Source organism: Hemicordylus capensis, chromosome 2, assembly GCF_027244095.1.
Source record: "Hemicordylus capensis ecotype Gifberg chromosome 2, rHemCap1.1.pri, whole genome shotgun sequence".
Classification (NCBI taxonomy): Eukaryota; Metazoa; Chordata; class Lepidosauria; order Squamata; family Cordylidae; genus Hemicordylus; species Hemicordylus capensis.
The window spans coordinates 409,493,633-409,518,906 of NC_069658.1; the positions used below are offsets into that span (position 1 = coordinate 409,493,633).

At 41.4% G+C, this 25,274-nt stretch overlaps 1 protein-coding gene across 6 annotated transcripts in view; it reads left to right on the top strand.

Annotated features, from left to right (window-relative positions):
* The window catches only part of LOC128344558 (cholesterol transporter ABCA5-like), a 121,634-nt gene that overhangs the window by 21,581 nt on the left and 74,779 nt on the right, over window positions 1-25,274 (top strand). For 5 of the 6 annotated variants that reach the window (XM_053294906.1, XM_053294907.1, XM_053294910.1 and 2 more), the window contains exons 3-13: window positions 716-920; window positions 2,225-2,386; window positions 5,235-5,332; window positions 7,410-7,639; window positions 15,129-15,270; window positions 16,530-16,718; window positions 17,819-17,966; window positions 18,512-18,680; window positions 19,376-19,434; window positions 19,739-19,849; window positions 23,046-23,221. In XM_053294906.1, the coding sequence (XP_053150881.1) occupies window positions 716-920; window positions 2,225-2,386; window positions 5,235-5,332; window positions 7,410-7,639; window positions 15,129-15,270; window positions 16,530-16,718; window positions 17,819-17,966; window positions 18,512-18,680; window positions 19,376-19,434; window positions 19,739-19,849; window positions 23,046-23,221 (1,689 nt within the window). The remainder of the gene's footprint in view (window positions 1-715; window positions 921-2,224; window positions 2,387-5,234; window positions 5,333-7,409; window positions 7,640-15,128; window positions 15,271-16,529; window positions 16,719-17,818; window positions 17,967-18,511; window positions 18,681-19,375; window positions 19,435-19,738; window positions 19,850-23,045; window positions 23,222-25,274) is intronic. The other variant, XM_053294911.1, reaches the window with a different exon arrangement.

A 25,274-nucleotide genomic window follows, 5' to 3' on the forward strand; every position in this document is an offset into this window, starting at 1 on the left:
GCTTCTTAAGACGTTAGATAACTTATTCTGCTAATTTAATTTTACAGTATGCATGTATATTTATGTGTGTGCTGCTTAATAAACACTGTTTTAAGTATTTAAGTGGTTTAGAGTGACTTAAACAGGAGAGTGTGTTTCAGTTAATATTGTACATTGCTAATAATAAGATTTGCATTGTTAGCAATGTACAGTATTAATTGAAACACTGTACTCTTCTGTTTGTCACTCTATTGAAGCCACTTAAACACTGGATCCAAAGATCCCTGGATAGAGACAGAAAGTATATCGCTCACATATTGTGGTAGTGAAGGGTTCTTGCTTATTTTCTTTTCAGTCTGCAGCCCCCGGCCACATTATACACCACTCTAGAGGGGTAAATTAGGTACACCCTCCCTACTCCCATCGAAGCATAAATGCCTCCTGCTCACACACAGGCATCTTTGGAACCAATCCAACCCATAGCTTTTCTGTGTCCATTTTAAAAAAATATTTTTTTAAAAAACTAGCCATTTATAGTTATGATGTATAATGCATAATCTCATTTATATTTAGGCTTTGCAATCCACTTAAAGGCTGCAATCCTGCTCCTCATTAGGTGTGCTTGAACCCATTCCCCTCCACCCACCCCCACCCCATTGGGTTTGGTGCAGGAATGCAGATGTCAATGACTCTTGCTTATGGTTGTCCATTTAACTTGTTCATTTCATTTGTGTAGGAAGTCCTGCTTCCACTTTTCTTTTTATTTTGGCTAATATTAATGAGCATGATGTATCCAAACAAGAAATATGATGAGGTGCCTGATTCTGATATTTATTCTGTGGATCACTCCAGCATCTCTGACTTTATTGTTGGCTACACACCAGCAACTGATGTGACAAGAAACATCATGCACAAAATGTCTTCAGAATACTTTGCAGAAGGTATTGTGAACTTGTATGCAATTCTGTCCTTCCATAAATGTGTGTTGTCTTCTCTTGTATTTGCTTGGAAGCTACAGTCATCAGAATGGCTATAAACATAGTTATACGTATTTATACGTTTATAAACGCATATAAATGTATTTCCCCTTTGTAAACATTTAAAGCCTTTGACCTTCCTTTAGATTTTGGTCATAGTAACCATGAATCACAAGGGCACTACATCCTGTTCAGCAGTACAGGAAGTTGCAAACCGGTCTGAGCAAGAACGTTTCTTTCCACTCTTACTAGGACCTAAACTGGCAACTTGCTTTTCTGGGTGGTAGTAGTGATGGTTAAAGCCCTCTTTCACAGACATGAACTCAGCCTGCCCCTCAGCCCTTTGGGGACAGGGAGCCATCTTATTTGTTATTTCTCTTTGTAAACCGCCCTGAGCCATTTTTGGAAGGGCGGTATAGAAATCGAATTATTATTATTATTATTATTATTATTATTATTATTATTATTATTAGGTACTCCCGGGTGTGGAAGAATAGAGCTTCTTATTGAGTTCTTTCCTTTACCGCAGACCAGGAGTCTTCAGTGGTGATCCAGTGATAACTACTTTAATCACATGAATAAGTGCCCTAGCATTTATGCCTGCCTGAGCAACTAGCTAAATATCCTTGCAGTTACACATGTATCCAAAGTCTGGTAAGCTGGATGGAGCTGACCAGCCTGCCCAGTCTTGTGTCCCTAGTGAGTGCAAGATTTTGCCTCTGCCATAACACCACCAGTTTTGGTGTTGCTTTAGTGGGAGATACTCGCGCTTTATCTAAAATAAGGAGCAGAGAACTTTAATCTATACATTTAGAGTAAAAAATTATCTCTCATGTTTTGCAAAGATAAGAAAGCCGTGTTTGTTATTAGGACATGATACTTCCCAAATGGGCGTACCATTTCAACTCTTATGCCTTGCTCTGAAGAATAACTTCAAGTATGCTCATCTAGTTCACAAAGCTAGACATGCCCTGGTCAACATATTTATATGTGAGAATGGGCCAAGATATGAAGAGGGTAGTTAAAATACAGGATTGTGCTTCTGTTGACATTGATGTCTAGAGATAATTAATGCTTAAATTACCTCTAAACTAAAATTAAAGTTTTAATGCTTTTAATGTTGGGTTTTAAATGATTTTAATGTTAATAGTTTTAATGTTTAAATGATTTTAATTGTAAACTGCCCAGAGACACATGTTTTGGGTGGTATAGAAATATGTTAAATAATTAATTAATTAATAAATAGGAATAACTCTGATCTTTTGCAGGTATAATTACAGAAGAATTTCTAAGTGAGCCGGAAATGCAAGAAGCTAGTCTCCGTATCCCCCGAAACTTTGTTGGTGTAATTTTCAAGGATTCTATGTCCTACCATCTCAGATTTCCACCCGAAAAGGTTCCTGTATCTGCAATTTATGAAGAATCAAGAGGTAATATACATCTGTGTGTGTGTGTGTGTGTGTGTGTATGTTCCAGTTCTATTTAGACAGCTAAATATGGAATCTGTTCTTGTTTTGACTAGGTATGTACAGAATGTTCCGGAACTTGAAATGTTCTGACTCAAAACGGGCTATTTTGAGTGTTCCAAGCTCAGAGCAGAACACCTTTCAAATGAAGAGCCTGTTCTGAGCTTGGAATAGAATGACCCTGTTCCGGGTCGGAATGTTCAGAGTGTTCTGATCACCATTTTGGACTCCAAAAATGGTGCTCTTCTGGCCTCTGCACATGTGTGGCAGCCATTTGCTTGGTCAGCACCACCACACAAATGGCTGCTGTGCATGTGCAGAGGCTGGAACAGTGCCATTTCGGAGTCCAAAATGGTGACCAGAATGTTCGGAGTGTTCCGAGCTTGTTCCATAGGAACAACCGGCTTGACTGGTTCTGACAGAACATTCTGGGCATTTGTGTTCCATTCCAAGCTTGGAACGGAATGCAAATGTCATTTCATGCACATCCCTAGTTGTGGCCTGTGTCATTCTATTGAATATGAAGACTTGTAGAATTTTCTGTCCACAATAGTGCTAGGGTAAAACTTTCTAATAGTATAGGATATATAGGATTGGAGGTGCTGTAGCTCAGTGGTACAGCACATGAGTTGCATGCAGAAAGTCCCAGCTCCAATCAGTGTCCTTTCTAATTTTTCTCATCTGTGTGAGGAATGAGTTTTGTTCAAGGCAGTATGTGTGCACGTGCATTCAGAATGGGGCTTTCCTGATTCAACCTGAGTGGGATCTATAATTAATGGAGCAGACATCAAAAACATGTGCATGCCTTAGAGGGAACACTGGTCCAATTCTCAGCTTCTCTAGGTAGGACTGAGAAAAATCCATCTGAAACTCTGAAGAGTTTCTACCACATAATGTGGACAGAGCTAGGTGAACCAACTGTTCACCATACAGGAAGCCCTTGTTATCTGCAGTTTCATGGATCACGGTTTCATGTATCCGCAGATGGGTCTTAGAGACCCAGTTTAGCTGCAGTATGAAATATAGGCAATTTTCATCTATCTGCAGTTCCTGAGTGGCTGGAAATGACTTCTGATGTCATTTCCAGTGGCCATTTTGAAGTACAGAGTCATTTTGTGGCTCTTTTTTTGTTTAAAAAAGAAAAGAAAAATAAGAGGATTTGGGGGGGCATTCCTAGAGAACAAGGTACTATGCCTTTCTACACCTTTTTTTGCCACCTTCCTGCTTATTTAGCTTTTTTTTTAAGCTCAAGCAACTTAACCCCACAATCCCCATAGGGTTAAGATCTATTAGTGGTTTCATCATCCACAGAAATTGGTGGGATCGGAACCCCTCCGAAAAATGAGCGCCACCTGTATAGGAAGGTAGGTTCCTATATTGCTAGGACTACTTTCCATATGATAATTTTATATCTTACAAATGTTTATAAGCTACTTACAGGCTTCAAATCAAAGAAAGTATTTATTGTAGGGAAGGGTACAGTGGAAGAAATATGTGGTTAAAGCAATATTACTACTAAAAATATGCTTAACTACAATGAGGCATTTTAGCTTAAAGTCCTAATTGTATAAATTCCAAGGCGGGCAAGAGAAAGAGGCTTTTAAGAGAGGGAGGCTGCTAGGTTTAGGAAAAAGAAATAGGGATAGAGTTGGGCCCAGCGAGGGGCAAACATTCATATCACTGGATCTGGACGAAGAGACTCAGGGCTCCTGAAACAAGCAAAGGACCTCGTTTCTCAGGGACAGCTCGGTCAGAGGCTGGAGTGAGAAGGTTGGAGGGGTTAGTTGATAGAGGTGAATCTGCAAGGGCGCTTCCTCTGTGGAACTAGCTTCCTATGTTGGCAAGGAAGACTGGACATGTCAGGCTAGGCAAGGAAGCTGATCTGAAGGGTGGCACGAAGAACTGAATACAGCCTTGCATGGTGGCCGGTGAACAGTAAATAGCCCAAGGAGCTGGTGACTCCAAGGTGAATGGCATGCAAAGAGTACATTGGATCATGAAATTGGCACTAACCAAACATATCCTGGGGGCACATTCCAATTGACTCTTTTTGTTGAATAGGTGTGTTGGGTAGAACCAGCAAGGATTCCATTGTTGCTGATCACTCTTCCTAAGTGTAACAATGTAGGAATTGCCAAGGCTGTTTATCATGAAAATAGAGTGCATAGAAGTGAGGAGAGGAAATCTGCATGGACGAAGAGTCCAGTAATCCAATCAGTACTTTTAATGGGTCCTTATTGCTGATTCAGCCTCTTTTGTGAGGGGGGAGATTTACCTCTGAGAGCCTTATCTGCCTTCTTCCTGCTGAGTAAATTGGCACATTAGCTTGCTGCAAAAGGAGGGGAGGGGCCAAGGCAGGTTCACTCTGAGTGCAGAGTATCCTTGGCTGGAAGTTAACTTTGCTTTAGCTAATTCTTGAGGTCTACTTAGGGTATCCCAGATAGAGAAGGCATGCATCTGCTTCCCTTTCCAATTTGCTTGTTAGGAGCCAAATCTAGGGGTGACCTGCCCACTGTCAGCTAACTGTCCCCCCCATGTGCCATAAACAGAGAACTCACAATGCTGTGCGGCTCTTGAGTATATCAAGAGTGATATCTCCAAACCTGGAGACTTAAACACAAATGAGGGGGCTCCTGGGAGCCGGCAGAAAAGCATTGCTAGTAACCCTGACAAAGTCAAGAATTCAAAGCTGAAATAAGAATGCTAATAAGAGTGTATGTGTTTTTGGCATCAGGATTCATAGTGCAGAAACTTGACTCGCTAACAGACAAAATAAATCTAGATTTTTCTTTTATAATTTGCTTTTCTATAGCCAGTTGTTCAAGCCCTTCCAAAAGATGTGAAGCGGAAACTTACTGGCGTTATGGGTTCACAGCTCTCCAAATCTGTATTGATGCAGCAATTATACAGGTAAATGTAAATAATTATTATGTTAAAAAACCCAAATGATTATTTTGGTATACTTGACATAAGACATCAAGCTTTAATTTTATTTTTAAAGAAGTTCAATTAGCAGAGTGTTTTTACCTACATGAATGGCAGGAACAATTGCCTTCATGAGAGCATTATGTTCATATGATGATTTCCATAATTATATCAGTCTCAGCCCATACCTGAAAAACAAAAACTGAGTTATGGCACATACATATACACTGATGTGTAATATGGGTACATACCTAAGGAAAAGTAGCCAGCTGTGGGACCCTGTGTATGTCCACAGTGTACTCTACCTGTTAAAAAAAAAAAAAGAGAGATACCTATATACTTCATGTCCTGCAATTAGTCCACTGTAGCAAATATAGCAACAAACACTCTTAGCTACTGGAAGTTTGAATTTCACCAGAGAACAATTAGCTGCTTAAGGGTGAAATGTCTTTTATGTGCTGATCTTTTTATTGCAGGTGCTTAATAGTTGTGTTAGCAACAACATCCTTCCACACTCATGATGATAGTCCAAGACCGTGAGAAGTAGAGGCTTGCAGTTTATGAATATCTGAACAGTGCTTACTTTAGAATGAGTAATATGGCCATTCTTTATATAGTAAAATTATGTGCATTTGTTTTTTGAATTGGATTTTGGAATGTGTTATAATTTTGTGAAGTAGTTTTGTGAATGCTCTGATACATCTTTGGATTGTATCATTTCTTGTAAAATCTCTAAAGGTGAAAGCAGACTATGGTTAATGTGAGGAAAATCAAAAGGAAACACTAAAAATACCACAAACAGCTCTAAAATCCAAGTCCTGGTCAAATAAAAAGGATTGGCCTGATGCCTAAAACTACTCAAATGGGGGCATTAAATGTGTACTTTGTGGAGAACATTCCAAAATAAAGGGCACCAGCATTGAAAAGGTTCTATTCCTGGTTGCCAGCTGTCTCTCAAGGCCATATTCCCGGATGCAGAAAGGACTTCTCCCTCTGCCTGCACTGGACTGCCAAGCCTCACCTGCAATTAGTTTAGTGGCTCCTTGTGAGGATGCAGCTCCTGCTCCACCTTCGTAAAGCTGCGTAGAATGTCAGCCACTGTAATTGCCTTTGGAATTTCTTTGGGAATAAAAAATGATCTAATGAAACAGCTACAATTACAACAGCTACATTGTGCAGGGTTGGAACTCGAGAGATGGTTTTGATCTGCCTGTTCTGGATGGGGTCACACTTCCCTGGAAGGAACAGGTACGCAGTCTAGGGGTGCTTCTGGGTCCGAGCCTTTCCCTGGCCTCCCAGGTTGAGGCGGTGGCCAGAAGTGTCTTCTATCAGCTTCGGCTGATATGCCAGCTGCGTCCGTTTCTTGAGGTGAACTACCTCAAAACAGTGGTACATCTGCTGGTAACCTCCAGACTGGACTACTGCAATGCGCTCTATGTGCGGCTGCCCTTGTATGTAGTCTGGAAACTACAGTTGATATAGAATGCGGCAGCCAGGCTGGTTTCTGGGTCATCTCGAAGAGACCATATAACTCCTGTATTGAAGGAGCTACACTGGCTGCCGATATGTTTCTGGGCAAAATACAAGGTGCTGGTTATAACCTATAAAGCTGGTATTTAAGAGAATGCCTTCTTCATCATGAACCCCACTGCCCGCTGAGATCCGCTGGAGAGATCCGTCTGCAGTTGCCACCGGCTCGTCTGATGGCCACTCAGGGACGGGCCTTCTTCGCTGCTGCCCCGAGGCTTTGGAATGTGCTCCCTAGTGAAATAAGAGCCTCCCCATCTCTGACAGCTTTTAAAAAGTCTTTAAAGACGCATCTGTTCACCCCGGCTTTTAATTAATTTTGTTTTAATGCTGTTTTAAAATATTATTTTTTAAAAATTAACTTTTTGTAATGTTTTAAACTTTTCATTTTTTGTTTTAACGAATGTTTTACTTTGTTTTTATTTTGTTGTAAACCACCCAGAGACGTTTTGGGTGGTATAAAAATATGTTAATAAATAATAAATAAATAAATTTCAGCATGGAACTGATCTTTATATTTCCTTTTTCCTTTTAGTTGAAGACTAATCATTCAGTTTTGGAAGACCTGGAATTAACAAAAGCTGTCATGATGGGAGAGTCTGCCATTATGGAAATAGATAATTTCCCTCGTGCAATCATTTTAATTTACCTAGTGATTGCCTTTTCACCCTTTGGTTATTATTTGGCAATTCATATTGTAGCAGAAAAGGAGAAGAAATTGAAAGAGTTTTTAATGATAATGGGGCTTCATGACACTGCCTTTTGGTACGTGAGTATGTGCTTTTGTTCTTTGATATGAAACAGAAGAGTTAGCACACTGTCACATTAAGTAACTGCATAATGCTACTCTAGAGAGAAGAATATTATAATGTTTTGGTCTTAATTTATCCTCACAGTAATAAAAGATGTTCTCGTGGTAGACGTTTTGTGCAATAATTTGAGTTCTTTTAATCTGAAATAAAGTGGCCACATTTGTGTCACTTAAGCAGCGGGTTAAGTGAAACAAGCATCTCATGCAAGCCTAATAAATTGCCATCATTTTTGGTTTTGAGAACTAGAGAACTTTGTTGTTAAGAATATTCCTATGCTACTTTTCAACCCCCCAAAATACTCAAAGTGATTTACATAGGAACAGGAATAAGGAAATGGTTCTCTGTCCCCAAAGGGCTCATAATCTAAAGAGAAATACAAAGTAGACACCAGCAATAGCCATTGGAGAGAGATAGTGCTGAGAGATAGTGCTGTTATTATTAGCTGATGCCATAATAATGTGGCAATTTTAGGCCCATTTAAAACAGACACACACACACCTGAATCGGATAGAACACTAGATAATCCGGCTGTGTAAATGATTGCAGTGATGAAGTAGCCAGGAGCGGAGTTATAATTTGGCGAATGTGTTCAAAGAACATGAGCCTCCTGGCATCTGGGAGCCACATCTCATCTATTTCCTCCCCCCACTGGGCAGCCGCCCACTCTTGCTGCCACCTCTGCCTTTTTGCTTGCTGTTGCCTCTTGCTGCCTGCTGGAACTGACTGCAGATGAAGGACACACAGTGAGTTCTGGGCTGGGTGGAAGGAGAAAGCTGCCTTTGGGGGCTTTCCTCCTTTCCACCATCCGGGAACTGGCTGGATTCTTATGTTCGGATGATCCCTTATGTGCCAATCCTGCTATCCAACACTGGTTTCTAGAGCACAGAGTATTCAACTTTAGAGGTCTGACTCCACTGCCAGTAATGTGTGATATAACACTTAGATCAAGAGTGGGCAACCTTGGCCCTCCAGCTGCTGTTGAACTACAAATCCATTGTGGCTGGGAATGATGGGAGTTGTAGTTCCACAGCAGTTGGAGGGCCACGTTTCCCCACCTCTTTCTTAGAGTCTCTACTGCTAAATCTACCCCCAATCTGCTTTAGGGAACTGGATAGGCAGGGCTCTTCCTTAGCAGTAAAGGTTTTGAGTTGCTTAGTTTAAGGTTGCTGCCAAAGTGTTCAAAGTTTTATCCCATATTCCAAAATGCTTTCTGACCTGTGACCAGAATTACTTTAGTTTGTCACATGGATATACAGTAGTTTTTCATGGCTAGTAGAGATGGACATTGAAATACTAAAACCTAGTTCTTCATACACCTTATAGCTGGTACTAGCAATGGGTCTATCAACAAAACAGACTGCTCCTGTAAGTCTGTTTTCTTGAGTTTTGTTCTGGGCAGCAGTATCAAGGCAGTGTGAACGCACATGCATTCAGAGTGGGACCTTCCTGATTAAATCTGAGTGGGATCTAAAATTAACTGAGCGGTCTTCAAAAAATGTTTGAGCACACATGCACGCCTTAGAGGGAACACTGCCTATGACTCCTCTGCCTGCTCTGCTTCTCTTAATATTGTTGGCTGATCTCTTGCTGTGTGGAAAGGGGTTATTAGTAGCCACTCTTGCTGCTGTTGGCCAGGCAGCTAAGTGCTACTAAAGACTGTAAAGTCAAAACTTACTGTTGTATTATAGCAGATCAGTCAATGACACCAAGGTATTTGAAGTCCAGGTTTTCCCCTTGAGGGGAGGAGAACAACTAGCATGAGGAAAGATGTCTCTTCAAGGGTTCTGGATTACAGACACCCAACCTCCTCCTCCTCCTCCCTCTCTAGGACCTGAAACGACAGTAGGATATAGTCAAGGGTTTGTTTGTCTTTTCCCCTTGGAATAGCTCCCAAGATGCTGACTGAGATGGGTCTTGCTTCTGAGGCTTCTTGGGCACCTACTCTGTTTCAAGAAAGAAAACCCCTTGATTGTACCGCATCCCTAGAGACCCCTCCTCTAGCTCTCTTTCAGTTCCAATGAGAAGTTTGTTGCCATTTCAGATGTCAGGGAGGAAGGGGATTAGAGGACTAGCCTGCCCAGGGCGGACTCTTCTCCAGAACCATTTTCTTCCTAGCTAGGGTCACAGAAATGAGCCTGATTGACAAAACTCTGAGGCTATTCTCACAACTGCAGGAAAGCAGGCTAAGGGAACCCAGCCCACTTTCCTGTGGTCATGGGGACTGCCAGGAGCCATGCAGCTCCCAATGGTTAGCCCGCTTAAGTCCCCCCCCCCCAAATGAGGTGAACCCAATTTTACTGATTGTGTGTCGCCGCAGTGTGGCTCTGCACCGCAACAACACAAGAGTAGACCCTGACTGGGAGGCTTCAAGCAGCCTTCTGGCCTTGGGGGTCTCCCCAGAATGCCCCACACACTTGCGTGGCATCCTGGGACTTCCAGGGGCTGGGTGGCCCCTGATCCCTGCCACCCCTACCGGCTCCATGACAGAGCCAGTAGTCATGTGGGCGGCTGATTTGGCCACCCAGGGATGACCCCCTGCTTGTCTGGGGAGCCTCTGCGGGCTCCCCACAGAGCCCGGTAAGGCTCTCCACGCTGCTGGTGTGGAGGGCCTCTCAGAGTTCTTCATGGTTCTGAAGAAGAATGGGAAAGGACAAACCATCCTAGGTCTAAAGCACATCAACTAATTAGGCAAATGCAAATTCCATATTAAGAGTCTTCTTTTTGATCCTCTCCAGTCCGAAACGGGGAGACCACTTCGTTTTAGCTATGTAAAGTTATCCTCACATAAGCTGCATTAGTATCATGGAATGAATAGTTTCTCAGTTTTCTTTCTTGTTTTCCACACTCCAAATTTTCCCTTGTGAATTCCCAGTTCTATGTGTCAAGGCCTTGACCGGACTTGGCTGCACGCTGTCGACATATAGTTTGACGAATGTTGTTTTTCAGCAGGGAGTAGCCGACTGACGACGTGATTTATAGTGCAAGCCACGAGAGCTCCCAGCTGGCAGGGATTTAAGGCTTATCAGTCCTCTGCAAGAGGCGTTTGCTTTTCCTAATGGTCTCCAATTGATCCCTGCGTCTCGTGACATGCCGCTGTTGGGGGGTCAGCGGGGGTTGGTTGCATAGCTCTTCTTCCAATTGGTCTTTCACGATTTCTGCTGCCTCAGGTTGTTGTGCCTGCTCAGAGTCATTATCCACAGCTGTTTCATGAACACTGACAGCCGGGCTCTGCCCCTCAGACACTCCTGCATTGCCTGGAAAGTTGACAGCTTCCCCTTCCTCCTCGCTGTCGGAGATCGAGGGCGTGACACTATGCTCCATTCATTTTGAGGGTTCACATGAGGGTTAATTTGGGGCTATGCCGTAAACCTATCAGGCTAATCTAGAGCTATATATCAGCAGATGGAGCATGAAGTAGGCAAAGAGTCAAAAGGACAATGTCAGAGCCAAGCAATAAGCAATTTCCAAACCAAAGCTAGTCTGAGTCGTTACAATATCCAGTCGGTCAAACCAAGTCCAAGTCGAATTCCACAAACAGAGTTTAAACGGTCCGGAGTCAAAACACAGTCAAAATAAGCAGGGACACAGCTGGGTAGCTCACCAAAGCACGATGTTGCTACCAGCCATGCAGCTGAGGTGAAGCTGTCTTAAATAGGCTGAAGCCATGTGCTTTCAGTCATGGGTCCCTGACTCAGCAGTTCTTCTTGTTAGTCGAGCCGTTCTGCTTGTGCATCTCCTTATCTCCTCCTGTCTCTTCGACTGACGCCTCTCTACAGCTGAGATCGGCTGCGCCTCCTCCACGGGAGCTGTCGTACTAGGCTCTGTTTCTTTTTCAACGTCCTGTGAGTCGGTCCTGCTTGCCTCTGCAACTTCTTGCCTTTGAGGTTGTTGCACTCCCTCCTCTGCTGTTACACTGCCTGTCTCCTCCTCATCCTCGGAGTTTGATAGTACGCTCATGACAGGCTATCACTTTGTACAGTATTAAGAAACATTTAATACAATTGGTTCCAGCTTATTTTTCTTCATGGTCTCTGTGCAGTCCCATAATTGAGTTTTGCACTTGCATAAAGGAAGTTTTGAACTTTCTAGAACTTTAGTCAAGGAGCTGACATTCCTGCCCCTCTCTTGGTAGTGTGCACCATGCACCCTCCCATCCATTTTTTCCTGGCCACCATGATAGCACCAGTGTGAAACTTTCCCATAAATTCCCTTACAGAGAGTCTTAATTCTTAGATAGGGAATGGTCCTTTCGCACTTATCTTGTATTATTGTATCTAGTTCTATTACTTCTGTTTTATATTTTTGTTTTAGGCTTTCTGTTTGTAGCATTCGGCTGCATGTTACTTTTAAAAGCTGTTGTGCCTGTGGTGGTATGGTCTGTATACGTATTAGATCCAACAGTGATTATATTCCACTTTACATGGGTTTAGACTGTCAAGTAGATATCTGCAGACACTGCCAGAAATTTGCTGAACAGGCATACAGAAAGGCTTTGCATCCTCTGCTGGGGAGAACCTTGGTAGCCCTCTCATCAATGATAGATTCAGTGGCTCTGTCAATCCAGCAAGCAGAGCCCTCCACTTCCAGTTTTGTAGCACTCCTGTCTCTTTGGCCCCAACTTTCAACAACAGTGTTGTTTTAGGTTCTGATGCTTTGATTATGACCACAAGGCAAACCCTCTGCCAAGATGGCTCTTGAAATGACAGAAGAAAGATCTTAGCTTTGAGAAACACTCTTTGTGCCTTTCTTCTGATGAACCACAGATGAAGAAGAGAAGGCAGCAGACAACTGAAGGAAGTACAGTGGCTAAAGCCAATATTTTGGCCATAGAACTATTTTTGGGTGTGTAGTGAATTAAAGCCTTTTTCTCAGAGCAAGCTCACATGAGGGAAAGAAATGCTGAATCATCTCTGCTAGGGGATAGCTGCCTGGCTTGGCTTCTCCTAAAACTATTCTGTATTATCGGTGCCCCTCTGCCCCCCTTTTTGTCTGCAGAAACCCTCTGGGCTTGAGGTGGGATAACCCAGAAAAAACTCTCCTAATTTGACTGTGGGACAAGTACAAAAATCTTCCACATGCAGGCCAACATGTGGTGAGAAAACTGAAAGTTTCTGACTGTTTGAGGATATGTTTGCACCAGAAAAGTCTCCCCCCGACTTTTCCCGAGTTAAGAATGAACTCGAAGAGGCTTGTAAAAAGAAAACAACTTTTAAAACCCAGTTTTATTCAGTTACTACAGACTGCTTCCGTCTGAGGCTTTCTCAGCTTTTAGATACAGTTAAGAATACTTAGAAGGATTACAAAAATAGGTTGTCTTAATGCATGCTTAAATGTTTACAGAGGCTTTTGCAACGCCCTAGGTGAATTGAGCATAGGTTAGTGTTTCTTATTTCAATTACATTGCAGGTAAACTTTAATAGAACAGTATCCAGAATATGCAGAGCACACACACCAAAGAAATATCCCTAACACAAAGTCTGACTAAACAAATATTTCCCTATACTAAACTTCCCTTTTCCTTGAACTCACCAAACACCTGATGGGACTTCAAGCCTCTTGTAATCCTGAGGCTATTCTCACAACTACACAGAACTGGGCTAAGGGGAGCCAACCATGTTCCATGCGGTCGTGTGCTGCAACAGGAGCTGTGTGGCTCCCGGCAGCAAACCTTCAAAATACCCTTCCCTTTAAACCAGGTTAATGGAGTGAGTGCTCCGTTAACCTGGTTTTTCCGATCGTGAGATGCCATGGCGACTCATGAGGAGACCCCTGACCAGGAGGCTCCATCAAGCCTCCCAGGCTTGGTTGTTTCCTCAGAATGCCCCGCACACTCGCACAGGGCAGCCTGGGACTTCCAGGGGCCGGGTGGCTCCCGCTGCCCCTACTGGCTCTGTGATGGAGCTGGTAATCATATGGTCAGCCAATCTGGCCACCCAGGGACGGCTCCCTGCTCATGTGTGGGGAGAATGGGCTAGGCCTGCTCTCTCCGCAAACCACCTCAAGGTGCTTTACTTTGCTCTTGTGAAGCACCTCCCTGTCTTCCCAGGCTTTACTGTTATCTTCCTGCAGCCAGCCTCCATGGCCACATATTCTTCTCTGCACCTCCAGCCAAGTTTATTTTCACAAAGAATTCTCTTCATCCCGGCAATAGCTCTCTAGATCCCACCCACCTGGTGTGCTAATTGGCTGAGCCCTGGAGTTCACCAGCCTGTCAGTCAAGACAGGGTTCATTTCCTGTTAACTCTTTAGAGTAGTGATTCTCAAACTTGGTTCCTCAGGTGTTATTGGACTTCAACTCCCATAATCCCCAACCAAAGGCCACTGAGGCTGGGGATTATGGGATTTGAAGTCCAATAACACCTGAGGGCCCAAGTTTGAGAATCCCTGCTTTAGAGGGAGGGGAGCCTGATCAATACAGGGTGTGATTCTGAGTTTGCCACATGAGCTATACCTACTTAGGTGCAACTGGTTCTGACAAATTTGAATTTGAGGACTTGAATCCTTACATCTGTTTCACTTTGTTTCCTCAATATGAGATGTAACACAATCAGAACCTGTACTCCAGTGCTTGAGCCTCCTTCATTAGATATTCAAAGTCCCTTCTCACAACCAAAATCAGTCATGAGTAGGAGGGGTATCCAGCCAGGCTCCAAACCCTGTGCATCCTCCTGAGAACTGATTGTGTGTTGGCAAAAGTCAAAATAGGGGGTGGGGGAAGTGATCGTGTGCTAGCCACGATCTGAGTTGGATGGCACAGGACATGCTTTTCTTCCATCCTTGATGTAATGCTGTGTGAGCGATGTCGGTTGGCTGCAGTTGTCCTACCCAGATTGCAGCAAACGCAACAATATCACTGTTAAAGTTGTGTAAAAGTTTAAATATGTTTCCTTGTGTGTCAAGTATTATATGCTCAATATGAAGGATTGTGCAGAAGCTGCATTTTAAAAGTTATTTCTCAGAACATCTTTTTATAATGTTACCAGCATGCACCACCAAGTAGATCGGCTTACCTGTCACACAATTGTGGGACTGCACAGAAACCACAAAGACAGCTGGCTTACCTGTAACTGTTGTTGTACAAGTGGTGATCTGTGCTGTCACACAACAAGTCTTCCTTTTCCACTGCTGATGCCTCCTTATATAGGGAGATGCCCACCCATTCTCAGAGAGGTTCTCCTCTCTCTCCAAGGGGAGAGGTAGGATTGTGGACTCTAGAAAGATCCAAAATTGCTTTTCTCAGGTGTAGAACCCAGTTGCAGAGCTGTACAGATTACTATTTATGTATTGTTCAATTTCTATTCCGCCTTTTATAATGTGTCTCAAGGTGGTTTCCAATAACAATTGGAATTCCAATAACATTAGTAACGAGTAAGTAACATATATCTTTAGTTGTAGAAATGACTTTGAATTTATGAACCTTCATTGTGTTTTCCTTTTTCTAGGCTTTCTTGGGTCCTACTGTACACCAGTCTGATATTTGTCATGTCTCTTCTCATGTCGGTCATTGCAACATTCTCTTCGCTGTTTCCCAAAAGTAGCAACTTTGTGATATTTCTTCTTTTTTTCCTGTATGGAATATCCTCCGTAAGTGTGCGTGTGTATGTATATGTGTGTGTGTGCTCATTGTCAGTATATTGAGGGTACTATGTTTTAGAGTCCTCCTTGCTATTGGCATACTTAGTTCTTTTCCCATATGATTTTTCTGCTCTGAATGGTAAAGGTAAAGTTGATTTTGACTCCTGGTGCCCACAGAGCCCTGTGGTTTTCTTTGGTAGAATACCAGAGGGGTTTACCATTGCCTCCTCCCACGTGCAGTATGAGATGATGCCTTTCAGCATCTTCCTATATTGCTGCTGCCCGATATAGTACCAATGGGGATTCAAACTGGCAACCTTCTGCTTGTTAGTCAGGCATTTCCTCGCTGCACCACTCAAGGTGTACTGCTCTGAATGGTAGTGGGCCCCTTATCCCAATAGCATAATAGGCCTCAAATCTGCTTATACATTTTGGCAGATGTTATTTCTCATTTTATGTTGAATGTATTGAAATGGCTACTAACAATATAATTCTTTCTTCTACTTAGTATTAGATTTAACTGCAAGATTCCTTTTTCAAACTGAAAACCATTAGAATTTTTCTAAGTGGCCACTAGGAAAGTGTTCAATTCATCTTGGTAAAACTACCACTGATTCTAATAGACCTAACGTGATGCCCATTATTTCTGGTTTGTAGCAGTTAACATCTGCAAGGACCAGGAAAAATCTGTTTTTACTAAGACTGGGAAGCAGCATGCATTATCTGAGTACTGATATTCTTCCAGTTATTACAATTACATGCAGAACTCAAGCTTTTTATCAGTTTCTGACTTGGTTCTCCATTCTGAATGTGTTACTTATCATTGTGGAAGATTTCTGTACTCTGCAGACTGTAGAATCCAGCCCCTATTTTGTGTGATTCTCGACCTGCATGTTGATGAACATGACTGTGTAACATCTCATACAATGTAAGAAGTATAAACATTGTGGCCTGAATTGTGTTTTGATCATTTACATTATTTATCTCTGAATCTAGAATCATAGGTGGAACATACTATTTTTTAAAAAGAAACCTATTGTTAAGAAACTTAAACTTTGGGGAAGATTCCTCAACCTGATGAAGTCAGTTGGTCTTGCGCCAAATATATTATACTCTTTATTTCTAATGTATATTGTCTATAGTAAGTATTAAATGAGCAATTCATTGCAGTTATGGCAAGAAAAAAAAAGAAACCAGCATATAAATTGTTTGAGCATTTTAAATAAAATGTTATTGTATCCTGAAGTACATTTTCCATTTTTGTTTAGGTTTTCTTTGCATTCATGTTAACTCCTCTTTTCAAAAAATCAAAATATGTTGGTACAGTTGAATTTTTGACAACCCTGGCTTTTGGATTTGTTGGCCTGGCCATTGTCCTGAAGGAGGATTTTCCAAAGTCCTTTGTGTGGTTTCTGAGCCCTTTGTGTCAGTGCACATTTTTAGTTGGTGTTGCACAGGTTGGTGAACTGTCTAGTTTACTTTCTACTATGGTGTAAGCATGCAGTCTAATTTGAACAGTAACTTCACTGTGGTTCAGAAACCAGATGTGAGATTACTTAACTTTTTCATCTCGGAATAAAAATATATCACATACATTTGCACTGCTTTAAACTTTCAGGAAATCTGTAATTTCTTTGAAGTCTTATCAGTTAAGGTGTGCTCTTTATTTTAAAACAAGTACAGTGACTTTTGCAAATATTTATTTATTCATCAATCATACACACACACACAAACAATTTGTTGTGGGGCAGCTAACAAATAAAGTTGTTGATTTATTTTTTATTACTGCCTGATATATACATAACTAGGTGGTTATTTTAAATTACAATATAAAATAAAAGCAAACTACTGAAACAGTTTCACAAATTAAAAACAATCCACAGATTTAAACAAAACAGTTTCACAGAATAAAACATAAATATGAAGTAGCCATCTTTGACTAGATCTACTGGTGCATACTAACTTAATCTGGTATCAGGTATCAACAGCAGAATTACTAGTTTGGATTGTGTGCCGCCTGCAATGGCTACAGTCTAACTTGGAGCATAGTTCTTCATTTGTGCATAGTTCTTCATGTGTGCACATTTTGGGCTGATCTCCCCTTCCCCTGGAAACATTCTGTAGAATATGAAATTTATGTCAAGTATGACCCTCAGTGAGTGGCCGTACTACTTTAAACAGGATTGGGCCACAGCTGGTGTGCTTGCTTTGCTTAAACATATGCAGCTCTAGGATGTCAGCCAGAGAGTATTATAACACCTTATTTTGGCACAAGCTTCCATCAGTTAGAACTACAATAAATCTGTTAGTTTTAAAGGTGCCACAAGACTTTAGTTTGCAACAAAAACAACACTTACAGCCACTCTCTGGAAGGAACTTTTTGTAGTAAATATTTGTACTAAGTATACTGTATTGCCATCACAAAATTGCAACTCCTGTTTTTTATATTGCAATCAATCACCTAGATTTATATAGTGTAAACATTCTTTTTCCTTATTCTATTTATGATAAAGGACCACTGTTCCATAGCATCTACAACTTTCGTATTTTCTTTTAGGTTATGCACCTGGAAGATTATGAAGAAGGAGCTATGTTCTCAAATTTAACTCATGGCCCTTATCCACTAGTTATTGCTCTTTTGCTGTTGGCTCTGGATAGCATGCTTTATTTACTCCTGGCACTTTATTTGGATCAGGTGATCCCAGGTATGTTTTTCTCAGAGTTAGAGAAAACTGCAGAAGGGCTGAACAACATTTATTATTTCCGTTTAGTTATTTTAGAATATTTAAATAAAAATATTGAATAAAAAGCATTTATATATTAAAACTGGGCATTAATTAAAACATCCTAAAAAAACTAAAGTGAAACGTCAAGTACTTGGTTAGGTACCGGTTAGGTATTCAGGCCAAAACACTGCAGAACTTCAGCCCTCTAGCTGTTTTTTGACTACAACTCCCATCATCCCCAGCTACACTAGCTAAGAGTCAGATGTAGTCCAACATCTGCAGGAGGGCTGAAGTTGTGCAGCCCTATATTAGATTGTACAAAATCTTTATAGCTTACATGCTGTGGAATTTAAGGTGACCTTAAGTTGTTATACATTTTTAATATCATGTGTGAGTGAACAGTAAACACCTTAAGTTTCATCTTAACCAAAGGGCTTTTGATTACCAAATACCTAAGTACTGAACTTAGCTTGTATTTCTTATTTGTTCTTCTCCTTCTCCTTCGGCTTTCTCCTCCTCCTTAGGAGAATATGGATTGCGGCGCAGTTCTTTCTTTTTCCTGAAGCCTTCATTTTGGTTAAAGCGAAAAAGAAATTATAAAGAATTGTATGAGAGCAGCATTAATGGGAGCTTAAATTTAAATGAGATTATCGAACCTGTGACTTCTGAATTTCAGGGGAAAGAAGCTATCAGGTATGGTCACTTATGTTTGCTGTTAATTTTCAACAGCTAATCTGTTATTTTAGTAATAGTAATTAACAGTGTAACTTTTATATAACCATTTCAACTTCTCTCAAAAAGAATGCAATTAAAGAGAATGATATTTGATTTGCTAAACACTGGAAGTAGTATATAAGAACTCAGGTTAATAGTGATGGGAAGTGGATGCATATTCCATCTACCCCACATGGGATGGATGCCATCTAGCCAGATTGTCCTTAATATGACAAATACCCAAGCCATATGAGATGAAATGGTCTCTGTGGTTTAGAACTGTTTCATTTAGTTTTTTACAGTAATGTTGCAGTGTATTCTGTAGCCTGGTCTCTATTTATATTACTTACCACATTTGTGTTGAAAACATTTTGTGAGAGAAAGAATGATGCTATTTCTGTGTGTTCAAAAAAATGTTTGAAGTACTTTTTTTCTGGAAACAGAGTTATTGACCCTGGGGTAGAGATTCAGACACATGATTCACCATTTGACTTGTGTTCCAGGAAGACTGTGTTTCTTTTGGATACATAGTTCTGCTTTCTGTACAAACCATAGCACGTATAGTTCTGTTAATATGAATTTGTTATCCCTGCATATTGTTTGCTTTTCTTGCTAGAGAAACTCGACTGGAATTTGCATTACTTAAAAAATAAATAAATTTCGTCTTTTTTCAGAATCAACGGTGTCCAGAAATCTTTTGTTAAAAAGGGTGAAACTGTGGAAGCTCTGAAAAGTAAGCAATTTTAGGTTTTCCGCTCTCTGCCACAAGGGGGAATCCCTGCTCTTTATCTCCATCTCTTGTCTTCTGAAAGTGGGAGGGAGCAATGGGACAGCAAGCGGGCAAGTTTCCCTTAACACTCCCTGATATATTAACTCATCTGGGTGTTTTCTTTTATTCAATACTATATTAAATGGTGGCCATTTCTGAAGAGTTAATGGGAATCTGCCAATGCTTGAATATTTAGTAGTGATGCTTGCAGCAATGTTTTTTTTAATGGCATTAATTCCTTCTTCCATCTTCTTCCTTCTTTTATTAGGCTTATCCTTTGACATATATGAGGGTCAGATCACAGCATTACTTGGACATAGTGGAACAGGAAAAACAACATTAATGAACATTCTGTGTGGATTGTGCCCACCTTCTGATGGTAAAGGCTGTCAAGCTACAAAACATTTCCACTTTGTCTATTTGGGCCTATATTTCTTTTCCTGCCCCCACCTCTGATAGTTTTCTTTCTCCTTGTTTATGTCTTGGAGTGAATGAATGACATTTCCATGAAGAATCAAGGGAATAACTTGCCCTGGTCCATAGATCAATGAGTACAGCAGCAGGCAGGCACACAGACCCCAACTGCACTCACAGTTTCATGGAGTAGGCTTAGCCCCACCTACAACTATAGCAGCATCTTGCCCATGGATTGGAGAACATCTGTGCAAGGTGTTTCTGCTAAGGATAAGCAGGCTCCCTCATTTCAAATCTGTTCTTCTGTGATTCTGTTATGCCTTAGGTTCCAGAACCCAAGGCATAACAGAACTGCAGAACAACAGTCTGGAACATAGGGAGCCTGCTCATCCTTGGCAGAATTCAAGGCATTACTTGGGTTCCAACAAGAAAAGAGAATTACGGGATGTTAATGGACTTTGCTTATGTGCCTGTACACTTTGTTTACCATACATTTTCTCCCTTTGATGGTTGTTATATTATTGGGTAACATCGAGACTAATGCTACATGAGTGCAACAAAGTTGTGCACACACAAGTAGGTCAGGTAGCTGCACAGATGCTCAAAGTTGCTCAATCCCTTGCACTCTCAACCTGCTTTTGCAAGCATTGCATTTGTGCAACAGCGATAATGGAACAGAGGCTGACATCCAGTCTAGTGTTGCACTAATGCAATGAGATAAGTTGCACACACTTAAGTTTGTGGTGCTGTTTGAAGTTGCGGTGGTCCACAGTGTTGCACAAATGCTAGTGGAAGACCTCTGGGACATTTACAAGGTTGCGGAACTTTGAGTGCAACAGGTTGTGCAATATGTTGTATATCTGGTTGTGCAGCACATTGTGCAGCTTGTTCAAAAGGAATAGACCAAACAGAAAGGTAGGGGGAGGAGTATTGTATGTAAAAAATGAATATCCCTGCACAGAAGTCCATGAATCTGAGCATGGTCAAAAGTGTCTGGGTAAAAATGAAAGGAGAAAAAAATAAAAGAGATATTATTTATTTATTTATTTATTGTTGCATTTCTATACTGCCTTTCGTTAAAAGACAACCCCAAGGCGGATACATCATGGGAGTTGACTAGAAACCATCTGGCCAAGCAGAAGATTTCCTTAGACAGATTACCAAATTTAGACAGATTCGATGCTTTCCTTAGACAGGTCACCAAATTTTCAGAGGCAGTAATAATATGTAGGGATGTGCAAATTGATTTGGGTACAAATCAATTTGTACCCAAATCTAGTTGATTTGGGTGATTCAGAGACAAAACAAATCACCCCTGTGGTCCATTGGCTAGATTCGGGTACAAATCGGATCGCGCCTGATTCGATTCAAATCCATTCAAGTTTTGGATCCCCCAGATTCCCAGCTTTCATTTTGAAAAAAAAGGCTAAGCTCTAGCCCTTATAGAAGTGGAGTTAGGGAGCAAAATGTGTGGTCACTATTTTTCAAGTGTTTGGATTTTTCTCCATAGGGAATCATGTAGGTTTCAGCAGCCCCATAACTGCACTTGGGGCGGGGGCTGGGGTGTCCCAGAGTGGGTGGTGGTGTAGTGAACAGAGGGTGCCAGACACCCCCATGGGTTTCTAGCCCATGGGGTTCAGGGTTCTGTTGTTTTTGAGGTGTTCTGAGTGTGGATTCTCTGATAGCAAATGAGAGTGGATTCATGCTTTGTATTGAAAATCTCAAAATCCCAGAGGAAACTTACTGTATTAGTAAGATATTGTCATATAGAAAGTTTTGTAGAAGATTGGAAACCCTTTCTGCGGCATATGAAAAACAATGTGAATTTGGATTTATTAACGGGGGTTGAAATGTAAAAATAACAGTTGGGGGATTTGTTTTAGTAATGAAATTAAAAGATCACTATGGTGATGAAAATAAGGACTAGGACATAATAACTAGATCTATAAATATGAAGAAAATATTTACATGAGAGCAAATATGGATGTTTTAGTATAGCTATGTTGAAAGATGAACTGGAAGTCACATTGGAATACAGAAAATTAATAAAAATAAAGTAAAAAAAAAGATTGTGAGGGATCTGGAAACTAGGTCCTGTGAGGAATGGTTGAAGGAGCTGGGTAAGTTTAGCCTGTAGGAGAGAAGACTGAGAGGAGAATTGATTGCAGTTTTTAAATAATTGAAGGACTGTTGCGTAGAAGTAGGAGCTGACTTGTTCTTTTTTGCTCCTGATGGCAGGGCTAGAACCAGTGGGTTGAAATTACAAGGAAGCAGAGTTAGACTAGGCATTAGGAAGAATTTCCTAACTGTAAGAGCTTTTTGACAGTGGAGCAGTCTGCCTCGTGCAGTGGTAGACTCTCCTTCACTGGAGGTAGTCAAACAGGCTGGACAGGGGTGCTATAGCAGTTTCCTAGACTGAGCAGGGGGTTGAAGACCTCCAAAGTACTTTCCAACTCTTACATTCTATGATTTTTAACTCGTCTGGAATAGACGGTCCCTTCTTTGTGCAACTTCCTTGCACTAGGTCCTTGCGCTAGCACAGCAATCGTCTGGAACGCAAGCTCTCATCTAGCAGAACTAGCTAGCACAAGAACTAGCTAGCACAAGAACGCAAGCTCTCATCTAGCAGAACTAGCTAGCACAAGAACGCAAGCTCTCATCTAGCAGAACTAGCTAGCACAAGAACGCAAGCTCTCATCTAGCAGAACTAGCTAGCACCTTGCTCCAGTGCAGCGTTAGTCTGGATGTCAGTAACTATTTTTTCCCTTTTGATTTTTTTAAAAATACTAGTTCACCAGTGCTCAGCACAGGATGAAACATATTATAAATAGAAAATTATAATGAAGATTCCACTCTGCTGCAGAGAAAAAAGTGCTTTTGATTCATGTTTTCCTTTCCACATTACTTAGCTTAATGTAATGACGTCCTTTCTGAGAATGGATCTGAGTCTGTTCATTATTACTTGCAGAGCAAATTCTAGAAATATGAATCTGTAAGAACCAATATTACAACTGTGGTGCCAGTGAATGTTTCTTTTAATTTGCAACTCCAAAATCCAGACAGAATTTTGTAAGCATCTTTAGTTTGCACATATGGGTTGTTTCTTGCTAAATCCAAGTGGCTGTTTTATATTGTAGTAAACTGTTTCTCTTCTGTCCTAGGGTTTGCATCGATCTATAGATATAGAGTTTCTGAAATAGATGAAATGCTCGATGTAAGAAAGATAACTGGAGTTTGCCAGCAGTTAGATATATTTTTTGATGTATTAACAGTACAAGAAAATTTATCCATAGTTGCCTCAATTAAAGGGATACCTCCCAATTATATGATCCAAGAGGTGAGTAAATCACATGCAAATTATAGCACATACAATAATTTATGATTGAGTGAACATAATATTACCATGAATGTTTTTTTGTAGAACCTACTATATATTAAGCCTAGTTTATCAGAAAGTTCTTTGACATGGTCTCTGTGCTTCACACTCCTGGGCCTTGCACCTGAGCAAAGACCACATTGGGAGCCTTCTAAAGTTTTTTTTCTCTCCACAGCATTTTGTTGAGTGCCCCTCCCACTTTCCTGGTATACTGACGCACACTCCCCTCAGTCTTTGTTAGTTAGTTCACTGTGATATTCACTTTGTTGCTGCTTCCCGCTTTGCTTCTCTGTTACTCTAAAAAAAAAAAGGTTTAGTGATTAGTTTACCTTCTTCTACCCTTGTATTTTCTCTCTAGCCAATTTATTTACAAGTATGTCTATCTATTCATTAGTGTCTTTATTTCTTTTGGTTGCCCCTCTCCCCCCATCATGGATTTTGTTTTCTCCCTCTCCCCAAAGGGAAGCAGGGTTCTTATAATTGTTGGTGTATAGCAAGCAAAACATCATTTTAAAAATGCAAGAGGTGTGGTGCAAAAGTGCCCACAATTGACAGACATAATAGTTATCTCTTGTGTTTCAGCAAGCCCCACATTGTCGACGCTTGCATCCATTGTTTGAAGTTCACGAAACAATCCTGTAAGAACAGGGCTTCGGGACTCTGCTCGGTTCTTTGGGAACAGTCTCTTAGGTCCTCTCAGCAGGCCATGGCCATGAGCTCCTCAGCTGGACCTGCTTTGGAGGTTCCTGTCATCTCAAACCCAACCCCGGTAGAGGAAGTGAGACAGGTGCAGTCAGTGACACAACCTGTGGGTTCATTGGAGCACACAGCAAACATTGATACTTTCCACACCTTTGTTGGCTCCAGTAGAGATGCCCGAGGCTCCAATTTTAAAGGAAAAAAAGGAGATTCTTCTAAAGAAGACACTACTTCATTTCTTCTAAAGCATACGATGCTAAAGCCTCTACCACCAAACCATTCACAACAGCTACAAAAAAGAAATGAGGAATGTTATTCATGAGGAATAACAACCTCAGCCATTCACATCCAAGGGAAGTTGAACTGTCAGGCATATTCAGTGTCCCACAAATGGGAGTTATGCACCAAAGATCTTGCGCACATTTTTTGCCTTGGAGACTCCACAACTGGTCCTCTTCGCAACCCAAGAGAATGCCATTGCTGCAGGTTTTGCTCCAGAGCAGGAGTAGGAGACAGTTCCATGGGCGACGCCATCACTTTCCACTAGGGAAGGTCCTTTCACAGTGGAGGTTCTCTAAGTCCCTTGTTACCAAGGGTGCTCCAGAAGACATACTCTGTCAGCACATAATAGCTCCCTGATGCCCATAAAGACCGTGGTTTCCACGGAGAATTTTACCACTTACCTCATTATACTTCTTGTTGAAGGAATCACAGCAACAAACAACAACAAATATTTATATACTGCTTCTCAACAAAAAGTTCCAAAGAAGTTTGCATAAACAAACAAACAAACAATTGACCCCTGTCCCCAAAGGGCTTGCAGTCTTAAAAGAAACATGATAGACACCAGCAACAGTCATTGGAGGTACTGTGCTGGGGGTGGATAGGACCAGTTACTCTTCCCCTTCTAAATGAAGAGAACCACCACATTAAAAAGGTGGCCTCTTTGCCCAGTTAGTAAGGGCAGTGCTTCATCCACATCCATCAGCACTCTGCTGGAATATTCAGCTGCTTGGGTTGGAAGTACTGAGAATTGTTTCAGCAACCACAAAGCCAGTAACAGTGAAATCATGCTTGTGTAAGTGGAAACAGTTCACCCATTTAGTCATGTGCACGGACCGGTTCAGAGGCCATTCTAAAGGCCTCCAGACCGGTCCGGACACGGGGTGGTTTTGGTTCGGGTGGGGGATTCCACAGGAGTACGGGGGGGGGGCTTTACTCACCCTCCCAAGAACGGCGCCGTATTTATGTGAGTAAGCGGGCGGCATGCCTCCCTGCCGCCCGCTTCATTCCCCCTCTCGGCGTTCCCTCCGTT